The following is a 24,104-nucleotide window of genomic DNA, read 5'->3' as shown; positions in this document are numbered from 1 at the left end:
AAACTCAGTATTGATCCCTGGGATCAATACACCACTAGTTACATACACCACTAGTTACCGGCCTTCAACTAGACCTGGTGACACTGCCCACGCGCACTTCGCACCATGCCATCGGTGCTACACTGCTTTGAGTCTGCCCGTCCCACAGGCCAATACATGGCACATGCTGCTTTTAGGGGGTAACCCCCACTCAAAAGAAGAGAAATTCATCTCACATACTGAGGGAGAGTCATGGGAACAGCAGGAAATGCAACTGTCAGTCTCTTAGGTTGGTTCATGTATGTTCCCTTTCTCCAGCACATCTCACCTTGGATCAGACTCCTAGAGAGGCAGTAAGCAGCCAGCTCAAGGGGCTCTGTCTCTGAAGAAAACCTCAGGCACAGACCATAATAAAAACACTGCAGAAGGCAGCTGCACTGTAGTAGAAAGTGCATTCTAACTCACTCACTCTTCCTTTAAATGGCATATGCCTCCCAGTACTACAAGAGCTAAAAATTCTAATTGACGGATTCCAAAAGGAAAGAAAAACAACTCTAAGCATTTTTTCTAAATACATAGTCAAACATCCTCTCCCAGATAAGCCTCTAAGCTAAGACAGTGAAGAAAATAAAAGTCCCAATGTATTTATTACACCCCGCTTTTTAAATAAAAATATTTTTTTTTTCTTTTCCATACAAAAAACATATGCCATGTTAGAAAGTCTGCATTATGCAACAGTAGGATCTGGAGCTGTAATGAATTTCAGAATCTGAGAATGATATTCTACATATATAGCTAGAACAGAGTAGCAATTAAAAAAAAAAAAGAACACTTGAAAACCTGCGTAATATGTTTAACTTTCTTCTTATTTTTCAAACACGACAAGTATAAATTTTTGATTAACCAGAACAGAAAGGCTTGATATAGAACTGAAATTTTACAGCATATGTCATCCCTATTCTTAGGATATAAGTAGGGGGTAGTAAGAGATCAAATAAAAGGAATCAAGGTCAATTCCACCCTAGATTTTCTCTTTTTGGAATTGAGGCCAACTTCCCTACTGCGCATCCAATTCTACCAGGATCTATTCCGATACAGAACAGAAATGGTATGCGAGATGGTTGCTTATTCAGACACATTAAGTGTAGATAGAAAAGTTGCCTATTACCTGGAAGCAAAGTCCATTTTCCTCCTCCTCCCTTACAAAATGATATGCAAAAATGAAAGATAACTGCTTTCAAAGAAATTCACCTTTCAATATCTCAATTATACTCCAGGAGAGACCTAACCAATAAAGGTTCTGAACAGGAGAGCAAACACAGTGACAGTTATTGTTCATTTGCAAGCTGAAAGGTGCAAAAAAAGAAAAACTCTTCTTAAGTCATTTGAAAGCCGACACCTTGGTTACTTTACAACATCATTCAAATTCCACAAAGGTGTGTAGGTGAGCTATTTAGGAAATGAACCAAACACTACAGCTTAGAAACACTGATTAGAAATAAAGTGTGTTATTTTTAAAAAACCGAACTTTTCTGTATATACTGTGAAGCTTCCTGACACATATCCAAAAGCATTTCAGCTTCAGCTAAAAAATTTCTTCATACCCATCTTTCACACGTCAAGAGCGATCAAACTGAACAGCAGTACTGTACATCTGTATTTCTTCATCCCTTGAAACAGACCTGGGATATTGCATCTTCTTTTGTTTTAAAGATATTTGTATTAATAGGGTATTTTCCAGTAATGCTGGCATCTTGTCTTTTCTAAGTATATTGTATTTCCTCATTCTCCACAACTAAGCTTAAATAAAATTATTCACTGACTAAGATTTCAGAAACACTTTCAGCTACTGCAATTGTTTTGCTTTGGTAAACAATACAGGTTTAGATTTTCTTGGTTCCAATTCTTAAATTCTGACCTGAAACCACCTGTTTGTTGTTTGGCCAGGTTTGTTTGTTTGTTTTTTTAAAAGATTTGAAGGTCTTTTAAAAATATTATCATTCCAGTTTTTAAAACAGATACCAGATGTGGACTTGTTATCCAAGGGTTGATATTAATAATGTCACATATAAAGGAAAATACCTTGACACTCGTTTGCTTCAGTTGTCAAAGATCATGTTAGCCACGTACAAAACTGGATCCCCCACCCCAGTTCACGTCAAATACATTTTAAAACGGGTGCTGCCCTCCCACCAGTTCAACTGTTTGTCTTTAGATACACAAGAATTTCATACAATTGCCTCATGCTCAGAGCATGAAGGGAAGGGACGGAAAGTCCCTTGATTTGAGAATTTGTATCATCAGCTTTTTTCATAAATGATGGACTCCAAAGCAAGATCAGGTTTATAAATACAAATGCTAGGTTATGTAAGGAGTTCAGAGCACAGACAGACACAACAGTTTACTTCATTCCTAAGCTTTTATTATTAAGTACTTCACTACCTAGGGAATCCCCTCTGAAAAGCAAAAAGCAAAAAAATATCTCCACATTTTCACTCTGCCTGTGAGCCTCCCTTAAAACTCAGCAACTTTCTTGTGTGAGAGTATTTCCCTGCTATAGCTACTGCAGACAGATACTAACACCAGTCACACGACGCCTCACTGCTTTTGTTCGCATTCCTAACTTCTGTTCCACCTTCCCCACAGGTCTGCAGCAGGCACATTTACACCTTACCTGTCAGAGTGGGTTATTTTCAGAGATCTATGCACAACAGTTCATCACTTCTGGAGAGGTCAAATAAACTAATCCTACTTGGCATGTAACCACCTGAGCCAATGCCCCTGAACTCCACATTTACCTGCTTCCCAAGTTGTGTTGTTCACTCCCTCCGTATTTAAATCCCCAAAACCAGTTAGCATATATCCACAAAGAAATAAAGGGTGGAACATCTTAGTCATTCTACCATTTGCACAGCAGTACTTAAGGACTTAACCACCTTTCAGTGTAGGATTTAATACCTCAGAAAAGCTGCATTTTAAAAGTGCATCTTGTATTTTGTAAATATTCCAAGATTCAGTCCTAAAGTTTGCAGAAAACATTCAGTTACAACTTCTTTCATTGCCTTCAAATGCATTAAGAACTTCATTGTTTACACACAGAAAAGCTTCAACATTTCCCTTTTCTGGCAAATTCAAATTCCTTTAGTTTAACTGTATTTTTCAAACGAGAAAAATAACAACAAAAATACTTAAAGCAGCAAGGTGTTACTTATGTAACAGAAATCAAGATGAGACAGTAAGTAAAAAAATCCTTTAAAATTAATACATTTTGAGTCATCACTATCTAACATTTTATAATAAAGAGGGAATGTTCCCAGATCTAAGAGACTCCTAACTCAAGAATGAACAAAAACATCTGAAAACAAGAGAATAGTGTTTTTTACTACTTTTTTTTTTAAGGTACAACTTCTGATGAGATATATTTGCTTTATTATTATTCAAATGTATGAATGAAAATGATAAAACAGATACACTGAAGAGGTCTGTCTCTGACTTCATACAATAAAAAAGTAAATGGCAGATACGATATTTCCAATGGGCTATATTTAGCCAAATCTAAACAAGCTCACTGAAGTTAAACCGTTATTATTGAAATATTTTTCTGCAATACCATACCCTAAACAATTATGATCTTTACCCTTTGTAGATATTTCTTATGCAGGAAGATCAATACGTGCAGGAAACCAACCAGCTACACTGCATTTGTTTCATCTGTTGTTCACTCAATAATCTAATTATTATTTATCTTACCTATGAGATTTGCCACATCCCCCCCACTCTTACCTGCCACCCCTGAAAGCTATGCATCAATTTAATAGGAGACTGCAAAAGAACACCGAGGTTTCCAATTTGCTGCTCACTTCTAAATAGTGGAATTATGCCCTGAAGCACTATTAAAATACAGTGAAAGAGGTGAAAGATGAGGAAGCGCAAGAAAAACCTCGTTACCATGTTAGCTATTGGAATGTGCTTTTGCAGTAGCTTTTTCCCACCAGTCTGGTTCTAGATTTGACTTCCCAGATGTCACAGACATACCTACTCCATCCTGCAGTCACCCTGTTTTCTGCTATGCTACTCTTTTACCCTGCTGCTGCTTATTTTGGCCAGTGCCTCTGAGGACTGCCAACACAGAGGAGAAGACTGTCTCTTCACTTGTCCAACAGTTCTTGGCAGATACTGCAGAAATGACTGTTTATGGGTTTTAAAGATTACTGTTCCCCAGCTACCTGTTACTGCCCCAAAGCGCTGAAGAAACTGATCTTGCACTGAGGCAGATGAAGAGCACTCACAGGTCAGAAATATTAACTTCAAAGGTCATAAGCACCTGTTTGAACTAACCTGAGCGATTCAGCAATGATGTGGATAAGAATCATCAGTTGAGCCATTTGCCTGTCTACACTGGGGAAAGGGAGCAGCAGTTGTCAACAGAGGAGCCATAAAATCTTAAAGATTCGCAGCTGTTTCTCATATGAAAAATATCTGACCACAAAGAAGGTGTAGACAAATTTATTTTTCCCTTTCTCTTCCCACTCTGCTGAGTCCCTCCGGAGAAAATGCCAAGACCACCACCTTCAACCATTTTCTACAGAACTTCTCCTTTCTTCAGTTATGACTTAAAAAAAACCAAACCCAAACCAAACAAAACCCAAAAATCCCAACAAAACCCCCCGGCTTCTCATCCCTACTGAATTTATCTAATTTATCCTTGCTATTTAGGCTTCTATCTGAACATCACCCCTCTAGCTCTTGTCATTTACAAGACAACGCCAAATTCTTCAAAGGATCAAAAGATCCACCGTGCTCTCCTAGTCTTGTCTCAGTTAGCCCAGCTCCACTTTCACCAGGACTGTCTTCTCCCTTCAATTTTATCTTTAGGTATCGCAGAAGTAAATTACCCTCTATCATGCCATTGCCTTTTATTTCTAAATTCAATTAATTACCTCTCCTCTCCTCCGGATTTGCAAGACAGGGATCAGGGTACACAGATTATGCCGCAAAATAAGTTTTTGCTTCAGGGGCAAGAAGAAGGTGGGTGGGTGTGGTGAGAGCAGAATAATGAAGGGTGGGGAAGAGTAAGACTGCTTGCTACTTGTCTTCAGCAGTAATCCTCAATAAAAAGGTTTCAAAAAAAAAAAAAAAAAAAGAAGTTGGCCCTCCTTCAAGTGGAAGGTCACTATTTGGAGAGGCATTCTAGAATGAAGTAAGGTCACAAGGTTTAAAAAAACAGTCCTGAGGAAACACCATTATGAGCATTCCAGGCAGCAACCCCTAGGAACCAGTGGATGTCACAGACACTGTCTGCACTGAGGCAGGAGTGAGCAAAGGAAAATTAAATATAACCGTAGATCTATTTTCCTTGCCTTTTCATAATGGCCACCTTCAACCCATTGCTCTCCATCCTCCCATGTGAAACACAGAAAAAGTGACAAGCCCCCCCACTTTAAAATCAATTATGAAAGGGTCAAAACAGTAGGCAAGGAAACTCATCACTTCCCAGCTGGCAGAAGTGACACCCTGCACACACTATGTCAGCAGAAAATCAGGAGCCTAAAATTAGATCAAAACTAGGTCAGAAACTGCCATTTCAGCTTTACCAGCACACAGAAAATGAAAGGAAGACAGAGATTGTTCTAACCAAAATCTTGACCCAACTCACAGTAATCAAGTCTTATTTTACCAAATTGTTGCATGCTTAGGTTACGGCAGCACTGCCCTCTCCAGAAAGCACACATGAGAAGTACAGAAATAAAATGCATCTCCAGTTTCCCAGCTGTCCTAGATACAGTCCTGATTTCTAGGATGATCAACAAGCTGCTTGTAAAACAACACAACCCTTCACTCTGAACAGCCAGAAGTAAATGCAACGCCAAATGCATCCACCTTACCTCATCCAGGCTGCAGTTCAAGAAGCTTTGCAGGCAAAACCCCTTTCCTTCAGCCCACCACTCCACTTCAGTTTAAACCTGCTTCCTCCACACTGCTGCAATTCCAGACACTGCTTCATGGCCCATGAAACGGAAGACAGGATCGATCTAGCAAAGCGAGAATGGGGACAGATAGCACATCGGTATCTACATTAACAGACATTTTAACAGACTGGACCTCTGGACTGTTCAGGCATCACTGCAGTTTCCAGTACATCCAGTAGAAGAGCTGTGGGTTCCCCTATTACTAAAACAAGGCTCAACAGCAGCCTGTGTGGGTTAGTCTTTGCAATTTGTATTTAAGCAAGCTGCTTCTGCTCCTGTTAAACTACATGTACTATTAAGGAATCACCATGGTCTAGATAGTTACGTGGGGGAAGAAGCAGAAGAAAGCAATCTAGACGTAACAAATATTTTTAGTGCTAAAAACAAGCAATAGCCAGAAGTAATACCTACTTTGCAAAAAATCTATCATGCCAGCACAGGCTACAAACTTCATATAACAGTACAAAACCAGCTGGCCACACATCAAATCTGTAATAATTCTAGGCAGGATTTTCAAAGGGCTACAACACCTACTTCTGATCAGGGATCCTCTCTTCTTTGTGCTGCAGCAAAGGGAAAAATACAGTTTCTCCCACAGCACCAGGAGTGATGCCTTCACCACATGAGAATTCTGAGCCCAATGACAGCTCATTTCACGTCTGCATCGCAACGTAATCCTACCAGCTGATCCAAAGCACTACCTGGCACATTGGATCCATTACACTTTCACTCTCACGTGGCTGCCTCCTCCAGCTGCGTGTGCAATTTTTACACTCTCCTCCATAGGAGAAACAGACCAAATTTCATTTAGCAGACAGCAAAATTACATCATGACAGTTGAATTATTATCAATGTTTGGTATAGGTCATTCTTTTAAGATGGTCAGTGCTTCCTCATCAGACAGCAGAGACAAAATTTGTCTACAACCATAATCCAGGATAGAACTGGCTTAACCAAAACTCAGTTTTGTTTAAGTCATACCATTTCTACTCAGACTCCCCACAAAGGATGGACAAGTTCTCCAGTCACACGATGGGTGAGTAGCCAAGGGCTACATTTATTTACCTCATGTCACTGCTGAGAAGATTATAAGGTCCACCCAGTGAGGTTGAATAGTAATGACTTAACCTTCCTAGGCTTACTAAATATCACTAAAATCCATAAGCCTAGCAAATGAACTACTGCAGCTGAGACAGGCGAACTACCATCTGCTTGTTTATTGTGGCTTTTAGGCTACAGCTCACATACAGAAACAAGTAAATTACTGTTTATTTCAACCACCTTAAAACTTCAAGGGCAGGAAGTGATCCCATGTGAAGGGATTTAATATCATAAAATACTTTATTAGAAGGAAACATAAACCAATAGCAAGGGGGATAAAGTTATTAAGTTTCACTTTCAACTTGCCTAACACTTTCAACTTGCCAAATACTGCAGATGAGAAATCCTGTATGTAAAAAAATACTACATAAACCTATCCAGTTATGTGCCTGTATGGAGTCTTGTTTTCAGATTTAAGATGTGTATTCGTAACTCAGATCTTGCAAAGCAGCCACTTTCGTTCCTTTTCAGTCCAAAGAACACCAACCAAGCTCTTATCAGCCTTGATATAAAAGAAAAAAAAAGGAGAAAAACCAAGAAAAAAAGGAGAAAGAAACCAAGAAAAAAAGGAGAAAAAAAACCAAGAAAAAAAGGAGAAAAAAAACCAAGAAAAAAAGGAGAAAAAAAACCAAGAAAAAAAGGAGAAAAAAAACCAAGAAAAAAAGGAGAAAAAAAACAAGAAAAAAAGGAGAAAAAAAACAAATCACAGACACAGACAAATCTTTTCCAAAATTAGACCTGACCAAAATGAGTAACATTTTGAGAATTTCAGTGGAGTACACTGGGCAGCTCTCAAAACAGTACTCTAGGCAATATCCAAAAAAATGAGACTTCAAAGTGATCTAACACCACAGGTCTCTTCTGGACATATTAAAATAGCATGTGGTCCAACACACACATTAATTTCCAGATTTGTTTCTTTTGTCTACAAAGCTACCCATAACAAACCAGCAAACCAAAACAAGAACAAAGGGGAAAAAAAACCAAACACATTAGGCAGCTCCAGATTTGAGAAACTTCATTGTACCTCAAAATGAGAGGATTCTACCACCAGCCTACACAGAAACACACAACGTGACTGTCCTCAGTCACGTTTTTAAAAAGGGGATGTTTTAGTACACCTAAAATGCCACCTGCTGCATCTAGTGTGACAGTGGTACCACTTCGTACATGGAAAAAAAAATAAAAACCGCTGACTTCCAAAGACTTTAACAGACTCACTGATGACCTTTTCAGAAAAGGAAAACAAATTCCCTCCAAACGCTCAGTGAAATTATTTGACACTCAGGCAAAGCAGGCACCAGTGAAACCTGCCAGCACTTGACCAGCTGATGCACACCACTCAAGGGCAACACTGTGGGACCTGGTATGAAATAGATGCTTTGTGTCTAAAAGTGAAGGCTTCTTCTACCATTTCTTTCACCCACTGGAAAGCGACTTCACAGTGAGCGTGGACAGTTTTCCTCACAGAACTCCGCTGTGCAATGACAGAAGAGGGGATGAGCTGAAGTAGTGCTGAGTTTACGGAGCGCGGGCGCCCATCCGCACTGCGCGCTGCCCGCCAGAAGCCATCGCCCCACCGTCCTCTTCCCCTCAGAGCCTTCAGCCCTGTCTCTGGTGGCCGGTAACTCAGCAGGGCAGATCACCGCAGGTGCTAAGAGGATCTCTCAGAAGAGGAAAAAACGTTGACACAGTTGACAGTCACTCTATGAAGGAATTTGAACTTCGAGGACAGCAGTGAAATGACTCTGCAGTGGAGGGGGCAGCAGCACAGCTCCTTCAGCTTCCCCCCCCCGTGGGCACATCGCCACAGCCCCCACCCGCGGCCCTTGGACTGTCACTCCTCTCCTGAAACCAAGGCTGGGTCTGCTCCTGGGCACTCGTACTGGTCACGAAGGCCACCACACCAGCACGGCCACCGACAGCACCACCGCCGCAGGACCAAGCCCGCGGGCACAGGCCAGGCTGTGCCCGCCATGGAGCGTGGCTGCTCCCGCCCCGAGCTCCTTCCCAGATGGCTACGGGGGGGGTGCCACCTGCCGCTGACCTGCCCCCACCAACCGCCCCGGCCACGGATCCCCTCGCTAAATCCAGCGGCAGACAAAGCAAGCTGTTGAAGGCAGGATGATGTCCAGAACACAGAAAAGGTGACTTTTTCATTACCACAGCTACTGTCCAAGTTTCCAATGAATCCAGTATGCCTGAGATTTTTTTTTTTTTTAAAAAAAAAGGTCACGCTAATACAGACAGCTGTATGTCCTTGAATGATGGTACAATGGTGCTGATAAAACTCAAAGCTTTTTTCTATTTTAGTTCCTTATCATACCTTGTTCCAGATCTCCTATACTCTTCATCCATCCTACCAGGTTATTTTCAGGATTTTATTCTCTGCTTTTTCATGGAATTCTCCTCCCTTTCAAAACACAAAAATGGTCCCTCTCCTCCAGTTTTACTAATAATTTTCTCCTAACACTACACATCTCTATTTTAGACATTGATGTCCAATACAGGTGCATGTTCTAATTTTTTTTCCCCCATGTCAGCTATCCTTAGAAATTCTGGGACAGTATGTTTTCCATAATCCCTAGTCATAAAACGCCTGATCCTGAAATGGCTGGGAATCACAGCTACTCACTTTCGCCAGCAATCAAATGCAGAGCTCCATCCAAGCTCTGTATACAAAGGACACACTATATACCTCATGCTTCACAGGCCTAAAACCAGAACTGAACATAGCTATGATTAAGTAAGCACTTTTGCAGGTTTTAATTTGACTTTTAAAATACATTACTCTGGTTTCAAACTGATGTTGATATCTTCATTAGGATATCTATCTTCTAGCCTCAGTTACCAGAGGTAGAGTGGTATGTGTGCAACAGCAGCTTGAAATATTCACGATGACAGACAGTAACCACCCTCATGAAGACTTCTTTGATTAGGGTAGAGTTACAGAATGGCTGAGGTTGGAAGGAACCTCTGGAGGTCACCTGGTCCAGCCCCCCCGCTCAAGCAGGGCAAGTCATACAAGAAGATCTTGGAAACCCGTATTAAAAATGCAATGCAGACAGAGTTACTTCCTTCAAAGAACGCAACTGCCTAAGTGGATCTGCTAACAAACACACCCATTAGAATAAAAAAAAAAAAAAGGGAGCAAGATGCAAGTCCTAAGTGATCCTCAAATGCAGAAATAAGCAGGAGTACAAGGCTGAAAAACACATGAAACATACAGGGACTGTTATTGTTGTCTGGGACACGTTAGCACAACTCCACAGATACACACAAAAAGAAGGGTATAAAGTGGCAATTTAAGGGGATAGAATAAATTAGCAAGCCTGGGAATGTAACATTAACATTCCTGAGGCTGCCTACAGACCAGACATTTAAGTTACATAATCTAGAAGGTACGTGAATCAGAATGTATCTGCAGTGTACTGCCTCTGCTTCCCGAGAGCATCCCCAACTGTACTGCAGCTCGGAACACCCTGCAGGGAGGGGTAATAGCCTTATTTCCCTTTTACTTAAGAGGAGCAAAACCCGGTTTGCTTACGGTCATAACGGGCAGGTCTTTACATGCTGATCAAAGGGGTCAGCTGTGTATTCCCGTGGCACTGTGCCAGTGCTGAGGTGGTTTTCCCTGTTTACTGAACTGCACTGCAGAGTCAGACGAGCAACAGAGATGACAGGGAAGAGAGCAGGATCTCATGGAAGGTACAGAAGGAAGCAAAAACCACTCTCTTGAATCACAACAAACTATTATATTGGCTCAACTATCTCCTGAAATCTCACCCACAGGAATGTGGCAAAGCAGAAACATTACCCTCCCTACTCCCATCTCAATCCTGGGATGCTACCTTTTACTGAGTCCTGTGAAAGGCAAACCTTCCATTTTTAATGGCTTGATTATGCTATTTTATGGACAAGACTCAGGTATTCTTCCATAGTGTACACTACAAGGAAACACTCTCAACGTCCATATTCTTCCGGTTCCTTTTCCCTTAATGAACTTCTCATTTTACTGTACGATGCAGCAGCATCAAGAGACCTTGTTACAGTGCCAGAATAAGCTCTGTTTGCACATTTACAACAGGCAGTACCTACTGCAAGGGGCTTACAAGCAAGCCCTCCAATCCTGCCACAACCCAGCATCTGTGTGAGCTCTCTTTACACAAGCAGACCACCGAAATCGGTGATTATTCGCGTGAACTAGATACATGCTTTACCTACTACTCCTTGTCAGCCACAAGTCCACTGCAGAGCTCAAACTAGGGACTAGAACAGACATGGAACATCCCAGAGTTTGCTCTTGAAGAAAAATTAAAGGCTTGTCTATACAAGGGGAAAAGTGTTTCACATTCACACCCTGCCTCATTCTGCAATAACTCCCTGGTGTAGACAAGATCTTACATGCTCTTACCAAAAATATGAAATACCTGGCAAGCCTATATTTATTAAAATTTTACAGTTGTCCTATTGCTTACAGTAATTAAACAGCCAAGCACCGCTAAAGCCTCCAATTCAGATGCCAAAAAGCATTCCCACCACAGGCAAGTGTCCAAAAAAAAGATTTTAATCCTCAAACCCAGAATTTAACTAGTAGTAGAATACAAACTTGTACCCTTCAAAAAAATTCAAAGATTCATTAAAATCTTAGGTCTGTGTAAATCTTTACAAGTTTGCCAAGACAGTACACAATGCCTCACCTTAACCTGTTAATGGGATGCCTGCACATCCCACGTAAATCAAATGAGCCGAGTTCACCAATTTATGAAGAACAGATGTAACACCAACAAGAACTCATTTAGCTCAAAATCCGCTGAACAGAAGAAAAACTGCAAAGAAACAAAATTCAATTTTCCTCCTGAGGAAAACTAAGAATTGAAGAAAGGAGGCTCAAGTAAGGCCCAGTAAGGAGAAAAGCATTTGGTTTTCCTATTAGCAGACATAATGAAAATAGGAAGAAAGGAATCTTGTTTCTACCAGATTGAGCGACAGTGTTAGATTTCTCAGACACCCGTTACCCAGATTCTTGGAACACTTTACTGATCAGATGAGCTCTCTCAAGAAGCCCGTTTCTTCAGTGTGATCCAAGACACAACTCTGGTGGCACACACTGCTGCAGAGGAGGAAAGAGCCTTGGAAGAATCCTCTGCGCAGGCATGGGGGGGCGGGAAGGAAAAGAGGAGAAAAAACTCCTCTCTAACAAACCATTCAGTATATTCCTCTGGTGCAGACTTTTACAAAGCTTTCTACTTTAGCAGAAGAAAGTAACTTAATGTGACTTTTGCCCTCCTTTCTGTATTGTCTTTTAAAGTCAAAGTGCAGTATTTTGGGGAAAAAAAACAAACAACGTTAATTAGATCTTTTCTTCCCAAACTTTCAAAATATGCCTAGTACCTCTGAAGGAGTGTAAAACTTTTCACAAAGTGCTCCTGTCACTCACTGATTGACTTACTGCAAACTTACAGAAAATATATCTGGTAATGGACCACAGTGGTACAAAAAATAGCTTAGGGAATAAACAAAAACTCTATACACACCAGCTCTGTATTCCCAGAGTTTTAAATACACCAATGAATTCTGAAACTCTACATCAGTTCGGTACATCATGCTACAAGGCGCAATGTTCCTCTACTCCATTCTACCTTTGCCAAGTATAATTTATCTGAGGACAAAGCGAAGTCTCCCCCGATGCCTTTTCATTGTCACTTGAACTTTTCAAAGCAATTCTTGCATGCACACACAGGCTCTGTATCAGTAGTTGGGAAATGCTGAAAATTTTACTTTGTCATAGAAAATCATGTCTGCTCTTTGTGGCAGTAATATTCCTCCTGCTTCTCTTCAAACTTTCACCTTCTGGAAAATATTGTATAAAAATCCAGGAACTCAGTCCTTACTAACACAAAAAAATCCCCTTGTGACCTCAATGGGAATTTAGCCCAGTGTAGAACAGACCTTGAAGCATGTTAACTAAATAATCAACTCAACTCAGAGGCATTTCTGGTATAAAACATATTCTCCCTCCAAAATTCACATTAAGAATATTTCGTGTTTTGCTATTCTTGTTCAAAAAACAACTACAAAAAAACCACACACACACAAAAAAAGCAAAAAAACAAGCCTGAACCAAAACCAACGCACGCATTAAACTCTCTACCAACTTCCATCTCATTTAAGTTTCAAAAAACAAAGGTCACATTTTGTTTCTATTCATTCTTACTTGTATATTGTTCAAATACTAACTTGTTTGGTCAGAAATATAGATTCTAAGGAAAGGGTTATCTGTTAGGAAAGAAATGGATTCATTTCATTGTAAATGACTAAAAGAAGAAAAGCACAATCTTTAGACTACCCAAATTCTAATATTTTTCCAGATCAAACAAAGCTGAAGCAGTTTAATCTGGACTCTCTCTTTTCAGCAATTAAACACCTCAGCTATTTTAAGTGCAATGAATTTGAATTAAAACTATCAGCTTTTGACAAGTCATAGATATTTAATAATTAATACTTATTATATTAAGTACATGGCAGCAAAGTTCCACCAGAACCTAACACAGCATTTAAAGATGCAAAACTACTCTAAACTAAACCAAGCTCCCCACAGCCTAACCCCAGCCATATAGCTGCAGAGTTCTCATTTACACACAAATATACACATCAAAAACTTTCTTTCGGGGCGTTTCCTGTGTTGCTAACAAGATCCAGCTTCTCTCCTGCTGGATCTAAATATAACCAAGATTGAGTCTTAAAAAAAAAGGCAACAAACCAAGCAAAAAACACCACCAACAAGGCAAAAACAAAACATAAAATCCAACCCCCACCCTATACATAACTTCAATGCAACGCAGAAAACATTTTACAGGCACCTTTGCTTTTAAAGCTGTTAATTATCAAATATATGAAATATGCAGCAAACAAGCAGCAGCCCCTCAGCCTTTCGCCCTACACATTTCTGAAACTGCACGTTACATGCTCCCAGGTACAGCTAACACAAGCACGAAGAGCAGTTGCTGTTCTTTCTGTGTAGGGAGCAAGCGACCTTCCCGGAGGCAGGCAGAGGCTGGGCCAGCAGCCGAGGCTCCCCAGCATGGCCGGGAGAGCTTCGCCAGTTGAATTAGAGGACTGGCCACAGCAGGAGCTTGGATTAAGCTGAAAAGACTCCTTAGAAAGTCTTCAGACTTTGTGACAAACATGCTAATTCTTGGAACATTTTGATTACAGATTTGTCTGAGCTAGAGTGGGGGAACAGGCAGGTAGAAGGGAAAGCGTAAGCAACAACTGGAAGGGAAGGAGGTCCAACATCCACGCTTCGGACCCCAGCTGTGACCTCACCCCTTCACACACCGCCGCTGGCCCAAGGGGCATTTGCCAACGCGGCTCCTCCTCGAGGCTGCCCACGCGGCCGTTCCTACGCCACCAGCACAACCATGGCACTCCCCACGCCATGCTGAACGCGGCATGCGCTCACCCTCCACGCTTTGATAGGTTAATTCTTACAAATCTGGAATATGACACATCTTTTTTTTAAAGAAAGGTGTTAAATTTGAGTAATACTTGGATCACTAATCAGAAGGGAAATTCTACTGCGTGCCGAAATGAGACTGTGAACAATTCCACTTTTGGCTATGGAGTTTTTTCTCTTTTAACACCACCCTGTTTTAGAAATCTAAAACATAGAAATCTGCATTTATTGATAATTCACAAGTTCTAACTTTAAAGCAACACCATGAATTTAAGGCAGCTGATAAATGCAGAGAGAGATTCAAAATACGTATCTGTAGCTTCGTACCTTCTGTGGTTACAATATTTAAGATCTCTAAAAACTAGAAGTTGCATCTAGTTTTCCAGTTTCATACACATCTAGATTAGCTGAATTCACCACAGTACACAAGGAAGAACTAGATCACTTAAAGAACAGCCCTATTCCCAAAATAATTTTGGTCATCTGGATTGCAGAAGTGCCCAAAAGCACTTCACAAAGCAGTGCTTCCCTAAGTCACCACACAATCACTAAAAAACCGTAACCCCTACACCTGTTGACACAGAGCATTTACAGAAAAAGGTCAAATGTGCAGTAATTTATTGAGCATTGCCACCAACTGCAACAACATTGAGATCCTAAAAGCAGCTCTTGATTTGACCTCAAAGACATTCCCATTTCTGCTAGTGGCTGTGCCAAGATCTCATTTACTGATACCACTGAGCTGATCCCTGTTTAAGACCCAACGAGATTCTCAAGCATCGTATCGCCTACAAAGCCTAGCCCTGTTCTCTGCGAACACTTAAGAACTGACATCCCATGCGACAAGACACCAATGAGGAGACACTTCAAATCTGGCAAGCTGGCTGATCTGCAAGGCATTTCATCCAACAAGCTAGCGGAACTTCTGCTTTCAAATTGGCACCCTCATTAAGAGATTATTATTCCAGATCAAGAAGAGAAAATAAGTGAAATACTAAATTGGAGATGGCACTACCTCAGGAAGTAAAGCACGTATTCCAGCAACTACTCCCAGTCACACAACAGAGAAATAACTCTAACAGACACTTTTTGTTACCTGGCCTTCTGCTTCCAGACCCCTGTGAATGTTACTCAGGCACAGGAGCGTCTCCACACACTCTACGGGGAGGCCAAGCACTGAAGTCAAGATACTGCAGAACTTAATATTCCAGAACCAAAGTGCCTTTACAGATTAAGCCTGTAGCTTAATGGGCCTCCACTCGGTGGGTGGAGGGAGCAAAAACAGAATTGCCGACACATGGCAAGAGAAACAGGACTTTAAAAAGTTAAAGCCGTCACATTAACATGAACGACAACACATATATTTCAAGAGGCAGGAGTGACGAGGACAAATGAAGAAGTCTATACAGTGATGATCACCTACACAGCACAGAAACCTGAAATAACTACAGAGCAAACTCTGCAGGATTAGTCTCCTTACGCGGCTGAAAGACGGGGCACAGGGAGAGGAAGCAACAGGGCGTTTTAGCTGTGATGAGGGGATCAAAGGCACACTCTTGCTGAAGCACAAACCTGGATGGCAGAAAACCTGTGTTCCAGTGCAGACTCTCCCTACTTAAAATTGTCTCCGTCCTAGGTAAGCAGGAAAGGAACGCTTTAAAGGTGCATGGTGAGGCTCTCAAAGGTGTATGGTGAGGCTAAATACAGAAAAGAGAGTGCCTCATGATCTCTGTAGTGTATACTTAGATAAATGATCTAATCAGGTATCAGATGCTGAAACATCCTTATAGAATTCCCTAAATACAATGAATACCAAGGGATTTATTCAGTCATGCTAAACAGTGAATTTTAAAAGGAGAAGGTAGTAAGAGAGAGCATAGGAAGTCGACACATGAATATTAGGCCACACAATAGATATTTTTCATTACTGAGCAACTGATCCCTTTACTGACTTCCCTTCAGGACAAGATCAGAGAGTTTAAGGCTCCACCAAAACAAACTTTTTTTTCCTTTTTTAATTTTTTCTTCTAATAGACAAGGTACTTTTCAAACTAAAGTTAAATACAAACCCAAATGCTCTCAGGATCATGGACTGTTTCAGTGCTTGCTTTGGGGTTTATTTTCACTTTGGTGTTACATTATGCCTTACTTACTCAGGCGTGAGTTTTCTAACAGCAGTGCCTCCCAGACATGAACATATTTTTAAAAAATAAGACCTTACATTTTTTAGGCCACGTGCTTTTATCATTTTCTATCGCCATACCTTTCTGATAAATAAACTCTCCAACCACAATGTTAAGTCTTGGGAGCTGAAAGCAACCAAAAGACATGAACTAACCCAGTTTTCTCAAACCTTACCCACACACAAAACCCAAACCTGACCTTTCTCTGTTTTTCTGGAAAACATGAAGATCTAGCTCCTGGTAGAGGAGTCAAAACAGCATCTCTACAGAAAAATCTTAATTTTAAAACCATTAATATAAATTTCAACTTACAGATGTTTATGGGTGTCATTACAAATAACCAACAGATCAGGTTGATGTTCTTACACAGAGAAGAGTTTGAAGGCTTGCTGATTAATCTTTCATCTTCAAAGAAAGGTTTAATCTTGATGACAGTAAGAAGTTCAGCTAAAGGAAAACAGAACACCTCTGCTAAGGCTGCTTAGCTGTCTTCAAAAGTACATACTCAGATCACAAAGTTGCTATGGCATCAACTTTAGGACTGTGGTTAGACACAGAAAATGTCTTTTTCCTACAGACTGTTATGGGAAGCTGAGCAATTTTGGCCATGAACCAAATATGTTTTGGCTCTAAAGTAGACATAACTCATCACCATTTGGACATTCCAATGGTTAGCTAAACTGAGAAAGCAAGACAACCAGCACTTCAGCACATCCATGTAAATGAAGCTCTAAATACCCTGTACTAGCAACAGCAAAAAGAAACTGTATTTGCGCTTACCTTGTTTACTAGAGTTATTTAATAACGTAATACTATTTTTCCAGCACTTAGCTGTCAGATGAGAACAAATGGGAAAGGTTCATTTTTGGCAACTGCGTATCAAACTACAGCGGGAGGAAATTCTGTAGGGTTCGAGGTACCACATTGATTTCCCTCATTCCTTGGCATTTTTAATTTTATAAGCATCAGGCTATTTTTAAGCAACACTATCAAAAATACAAACTAACATAGGACTTTTGCACGTACTGAATAATCCTGCAAAACTCTCAAGAAGCCAGGATGAGTAAAACATTTACCATACTCTAAACCAGCACACCTCTTGCAAACTCTTTTACACCCAGCAATGACAGAAGCCCAAAGCAAACCTCCCACATCCCCAACTGTTCGCTCTCCAAACAGTAAAGCGGCGTTTGCTTCATCAGTTGGAAAATGTGACCTCTGAAGCAGACCAGACAAGTGCCACTTTCACACTGCCACGGAGGGAGAGAAGGAGGTGGGTACAGAGCAGAGAACAGGGCTGCAGGGACCCACTCAATATCACACTGAAGCAGATCAAAACCCTCTTTTTTCCCCCCCAGGGCTCAACCTCACAGAAGGATGTCACCAGTTACATTCTGTTTTTGAAAACAATCATTTAGAACCCAGTTTACTCTCTGCCCAATAAATATGTGTTATGAATCTAGGGCAAACAAATAACTGAAATAACACTACTGGAAAATCAGAAAGCTTTGGAGAGCATACTATAAAAAGCACGGTTACTATACGTTGTTAGTAACTCACATGTGAAAAGACAAATCAAATTATCCTTTTATCGTTTCATTCTTGAGATCACAGAAGGCAACACTGATGACCACCAAGGGCAGGACCTTCCACTTTAGTCGCCAAAACAAGGTCATTACCAATGGATACGCACATGCCCCCGCACCATCCGTTCCAGTCTGAAAAGGTAAACAGCTGAACATCTCCCTCCGTGCCAACTTCTCGCAGATCAGCCACCCGCCCTACCAGCCCTATTCGGTAACTTCAGCTGCCACACTCGTGTGAATGAGACAACCGCCGCATGTTTCCCGTTCTCCGCAGAGTCTTCTTCACATTTTACTATCAAAACCAGGTAACCGCAATGAAATCAAGTTTTCCTGAAAGCAAGATTTTTTTTTTTTCCCCCTTCCAGAATCTCTGCTAATAAAGGAATGGAAATGGCACTAGTCACAGAAACGTGAAAGTATGTGCCGGGGAGGCGGAAATCCCGGCGGCGCTGGCAGCGCCAGGCCTCGCCCCTACGGGGAGCGCCTCCTCCAGCCCGCCCCGGGCCCGGCCGGACCCCGCCGGCCCCCTCACGCCGCGCCCTTCCGCGCTCCTGCCGGCCCTGCCCCCGCTGTGCCGGCCACGGCCACGGCCCAGGCCCCGCCGCGCCGGCACGGGGGCAGGCGCCGCCTCACACCCGCCGCCCGCCTCGGTCCCCTCGGCCCCGCCGGTCCCCTCGGCCCCCTCAGCCCCGGCCCGACATGCCCGTACACGCTCCTCGGTCAGAAAGTTTCACTCGCGCCCCCGCCGGGCCCCGCGCAGCCCCCGGAGAGGCCGGGCGGAGGGTGCGCACCGGCGGGGAGGGGGAGGAGGAGGAGGAGGAGGAGGAGGAGGAGGAGGGAGGGAGGGAGAACTTACCGCGGGGCGCGGCCCCCTCAACCCAGGGCTCCTGCGGCGCAGCCCGGGCAGGGCTCGGCTGCTCGGCGGCCGGCCCGGCGCCTGGGCGGGATGAGCTCAGCGGGAGCGGGCGGCCGCGGCCCCGCCCCGCGCACCCCTCCACAGCGCCGGCTCGACTCGGGGCGGAGCGGGGCCGTGGCCGCCTCAGCGCGGCCCCTCGCGGGCGGGGTCCGCCCTCCGCGGCCTGTGGGGGTACCCCCGGGCGCGGCCACGCTCCGCCGCGGGCCGGAGTTTCACCGGCAGAAAAACTTGGTGGGGACGCGCGGAAACCCCCTCAGGCGCCGCGGCTCTGCAGGGCGGGGTCTGGGCCCCGCCGGCCTGCGGACCCCAGGCGTGGGGGTGCCCCTCCCAGCACCCCGGCACCAGCTCGCTCCGCAGCCGTTTATCGCCGTTTGATGTCGGCAACCCCAAACCGGGTTGTGGAAACGCACAACACGGGTCCGCGGGACTCCCGCCCCCAAAGCGGAGCCCCCCACGGCCCGCACCGCCCCGCAGGTGCGCGCATCGCGCCGCCAGTAATTCAGCCTTTTTTATCAGTAACCCGAAAATAATTACGTTGTTGCTTATAAGATCCGCCAAGGACAAAAAGATGAGTGGAATATAAATAACAATGACAGAAGATCCCTCGGAGGGATCCGAAGTACTTGCCAAAGCGGGCCAGGCGAGGCAGTTCAGCCAGCCAGACTGGGAATCACTCCTTCAGGAACAAGGAACGTGGCCCCCGCTCCGTCGGGGAGAGCAGCACCTCTGCGAGGACTCGGGGCTGTAACGGTGCAGCCGTGCAACAGCAACGGTGCTGCACCAAAACCAACCTGGTGCGCTCTGTGCCTGTACAAACAAGGGATTAGCGAGCACGAGCAGAGAGGTGGCATTGCTGCTCAAGACAGCTCTGGTAAAACCGGCTGTGGAACACGGTGTCCAGTCTCTCTACCCGTGTTTTCCAAGATACTGAAAAATCAGGGTGCAGAAGAGAACCACAGAAATGATCTGAAGGCTGAAAATGATGCCTAGCAGTAAGAGTTTCAAAATACTTAGTTCCTCAAAAAGATAGCTCAAAAGGGGGCTTACGAGAAAGGAAATGAGGTACTGACACTTACTGTGGCACACCTGATGCCAACCCATGGTACCCCCGATGAGCTGTATCAAAGTAGCCACTACAGAGCATTATCTCTAGCTGGTTTTTTTACATAGATAACTGGCTCACATTAATGGGTTTAGTGTTAAAGTGATTGTTTTTTGAGTATTGAGACACAGGTTTAGTGATGGTTTGAATGCCATCATTATGAGCACAACAGTTGATGGTGTTAGCAGAAATACTCATCTAATGTTTTTTCTCTCTCAGCCTGAAACTGCTTGCCTTTTCCAACCCAAATGTCCAATACTCCAGCTATTCCCCACATATGTGCTCAGCTTCCCTACATGTAACTTCTATAATACAGTTTCATGTCATTAATTAAAAAATGAATCCTCCTCACACCAAAAAAAGGAAAATGTAGGGACAATCCAATATAAACAATGGCAAGAGTTTCATATATAATTCAACATGAAAAACTAAATCTGAGTTTAACTGTAAAATAATGCCAGAGTATTCTAGAACATCTACACTCTGCATGTATTTCACAGAGCGTCTTCCAATGTGTCTGTTCAGGGTACAAGAGAATCCATTTATCTGCTCAGAAACGAGTTACAGGCTTGTGTACAGGAGCAGCATCCTCTCAAGAACATGACGTGATTGCCTTGTGTGGTGTCAGAGGAGCAGAGCGACACAGAGACAAAGCCTCTCAGGGTTACAACAGCAGAGCAATTTGTTATTTTACACTTCCTTCATTGTGACTTCAGCAGCTTAGTACCTGAAGGCTTGTCCCAAAACAAGGGTAGGGTGCTTTGTGCGACTCAGCAGCAGCTTTTCTTTCTTCCAGTGGAGAATCCTCTTCATCACCTTCTCTTCCCTCCTATTTTTGCCTATGTGATGAGGCGTATGTCTGGAAAGAAAGGAATTTTCTCTCTCGGAGGAAATGTCTTAGTTCTGGCAGCCTTTTACGATTTTGTCATAAGAGACAGAGCAGTGTGGGCAGCAGGTGAGGGGGGGGGATTCTCCCCCTCTGCTCCCCTCTCGTCAGACCCCCCTGCAGTGCTGGGTCCAGGTCCGGGGGCACCAACAGCAGAAGGACACGGACCTGCTCCAGCGGGGCCAGAGGAGGCCACGAAGATGCTCGGGGGGCTGGAGCACCCCCCTGTGAGGACAGGCTGAGAGAGTTGGGGGGTTCAGCTGGAGAAGAGAAGGCTCTGGGGAGACCTTAGAGCAGCCTCCCAGGACTGAAAGGGGCTACAGGAAAGGTGGGAGGGACTCTTGATCAGGGGGGCAGGGATAGGACAAGGGGTGATGGCTTTAAACTGAGAGGGCAGATTTAGGTTAGATCTAAGGAAGAAATTCTTCCCTGTGAGGGTGGTGAGACCCTGTCACAGGTTGCCCAGAGAAGCTGTGGCTGCCCCCTCTCGGGAAGGGTTCAAGGCCGGGTTGGACGGGGCTTTGGGCAGCCTGGGCTAGTGGAAGGTGTCCCTGGCTGGGGGAATGGGGGTGGCACTGGATGGGCTTTGAGATCCCTTCCCACCCAAACGGTTCTAGGATTCTATGATACCAGCAACATAAAGATTTCTGCTCTCATCAGTAGCTTCCTTTTAGGAAGAATTTAGCCCACAGCTGGTTTTCTACTTTAACTGTTCTGCCCTCTGCTCCTTCCACTCATTTGTTCAGATGATTTCTCCATTCCCAGCCACTGAAATTCTTCAGCTCTTCCTTTTTTTTCTTCTCACAAAGGTTATGGCTGTCCTCAGAGTCTCACAGTTATGATGTAAGCTTCTAGTAGTTCTAAAGCCATTTTTTGGGGTTTTTTTTGAAAACAGGAACCTTAGACCAAGCTGAACTATAATGACAGCAGCATTCACTGTAATGCTGAGGACTGGGAAAATAAGAAATCAGACTTTTCAGTTTTTCTGCTCAGCTTCAGTGTTGTTTATGTTAGCTTGGGCTTCTCATCTCAACCTATTTCATTCCTTGGTTTTGGTGGGCTCTTTCAAAGAAGATTATTTTGTAAATTTTAGGAGCTTCCTTTCAACATAGCTGCTTTTATCCTGTCAGATTCATTCTCATGCAAAATAATAATTTGGTAGAAAATTCTCAATTTACTGATTTAAAAAAACCCAGCTTGTTTGTAACTAGTAGAATCAACACCCCCTTATACTCAATAGCTTTGTGACTGTTGGGTATGCAGATGTCTAAGAAGGTCTAAGTTCCGATCTGGTTTTGTCTGCAGAAGTAGCACTCACAATGTCTGTCTGACGTCTCAGTCTGCTTTTTGCAAAGCCACCTTTGCGTAGCAGAATAGCAGGTGCCAGTCTCATCGCAGCTGCCCGTTCTCAACTAATACCATTTCACTGAAGTATTACACAGCTGATTCTACCTGAAATGAGGCAGCTGGTTCTAAAGCTAGTGGGGAAAGGGAGGAAGGGGAACCAGTAGCTGTGCACACAGGTGTTCTATATAGGCCCATTTTCCCTATGAAACCAGCCAGAAGTTGGTCACACGGCTCCACAGCGCAAAACAAGAGGGAAGCTTAATACCAAGTTACAACCACCACCTGTGTCAGACCACCTTATGGTTACTCCATGCACCAGCTTAGGTCTCGCTGTTGCTGTCCACAGCAGATTCTGGACAGAGCCTCAGTAATTTCGCTGATAACGCATCAGAACTTACCGATCTGTGATGTTCAATCTCTTATGATACTTGTTTGTCAACAGCTCCCAGGGATGTAGATGCTACTTTGTAAAAGTGTTAATGGGATAAATGGTAAAAAATAATAATCAGTGGTATCAACTAAAATATTCCAAATGCCACTACATTTATTGCAAGTGCTTCCATTAATAATTTGTTCCCCATGCTCTTTTCTGTCCCCTGTTTTCCAGCTCAATTTCAGTTATCATCCTTCCCTATGCTTTGCTGCCATTCTGTCTACCTACTCCCAACTTGTCCATTCCCTACTTTTAAAAAAAATTATCGGAAACTGACCTCTGTGTATGGTCTGGTCTTGCAGACACCAGCCCGGAGAACTCGGCATTAGCACGTGCTGCTTCCTCGTCTGTCTGTCAGGAGCACCCTTCTGAGAGGGGCAGGGAGGTAGGATGGCAGATAAGCCTTATCACTCATCATAGAAACTGCTGTTCTAATATCACAGTGAAAGGGGCAGGGACTTATTCTGTGCATATATACTTATACCAGAATGATCTTCTGTTTAAGTATGACTTTTTAGCCAGAATCCACATAGCTTCATTACACAAAACCAAACGCTGCTTAGAAAAGGAAGAAAAAGATACATAGTACATCTCCTACCTCACTACAGAAGCTGGACTGACAATGAACACAGAAGGCTAAAGCGATTTTAACTGGTAAAGTATCGCAAGAGTAGATCTAAGTTACCCAACTAGTTTTCTATTTCATCTGCAGATAAGCATTAATTCCTTATTTAACTTTTGCATGATTTCTTGGAGGCTGTGTGGGAGATTGTGTCTGTTCTGTTGCTCCAGTGAATCAGAAAAACAGCAAGAGATGAATAGTAAACTTTGTCTGCAATAAGCAATGTTGTTATTCGATCCGTGCAGGTGTAATGATCCATGAACACATACAGGCGCACTGCTCAGAAGACAGCCAGCTGCATACACGCAGCATGAGGAACAACACCCAGGCTACATCTCTTCAGACGTGTCTTTATGCCAGTAATCCACAGCCACGGGAACTGAGAGAGGTAATTACAGGAGAAACAGAAAAGCTGAACAGCATATTGCAGATCCCAACAATGGTAGCAGGTAATTAAGATTAATGCCGAGGTAATTAAAATTGATGCCAAAAGCAGGTTTTGTACTTTAAGAACAAGCAGA

General features: G+C 43.2%; 1 protein-coding gene across 5 annotated transcripts in view; it reads right to left on the bottom strand.

Annotated features, from left to right (window-relative positions):
- Positions 1–19,207, bottom strand: part of TANC1 (tetratricopeptide repeat, ankyrin repeat and coiled-coil containing 1) — an 88,858-nt gene extending 69,651 nt beyond the window's left edge. The window contains exons 1-2 of one of the 5 annotated variants that reach the window (XM_074873927.1): positions 6,483–6,497; positions 5,865–6,011 (exon numbers count right to left, since the gene is read on the bottom strand). Coding sequence is in view for 1 of the 5 variants with exons in the window: in XM_074873931.1 (XP_074730032.1) it covers positions 17,004–17,022 (19 nt within the window). In the remaining 4 variants the exon portion in view is untranslated. Of the gene's footprint in view, positions 1–5,864; positions 6,012–6,482; positions 6,498–17,003; positions 17,111–18,251; positions 18,274–18,384; positions 18,407–19,133 lie in introns of those variants that run through there. The other 4 variants (XM_074873930.1, XM_074873929.1, XM_074873935.1 and 1 more) reach the window with 4 other exon arrangements.
- Positions 19,208–24,104: the final 4,897 nt, after the last annotated feature.

The sequence above is a fragment of the Strix uralensis genome, chromosome 6 (assembly GCF_047716275.1).
Source record: "Strix uralensis isolate ZFMK-TIS-50842 chromosome 6, bStrUra1, whole genome shotgun sequence".
In the NCBI taxonomy this organism is placed as follows: Eukaryota; Metazoa; Chordata; class Aves; order Strigiformes; family Strigidae; genus Strix; species Strix uralensis.
The sequence above is the reverse complement of the archived record's forward strand: the minus strand, read 5'-3'. Positions and strand labels throughout refer to the sequence as shown.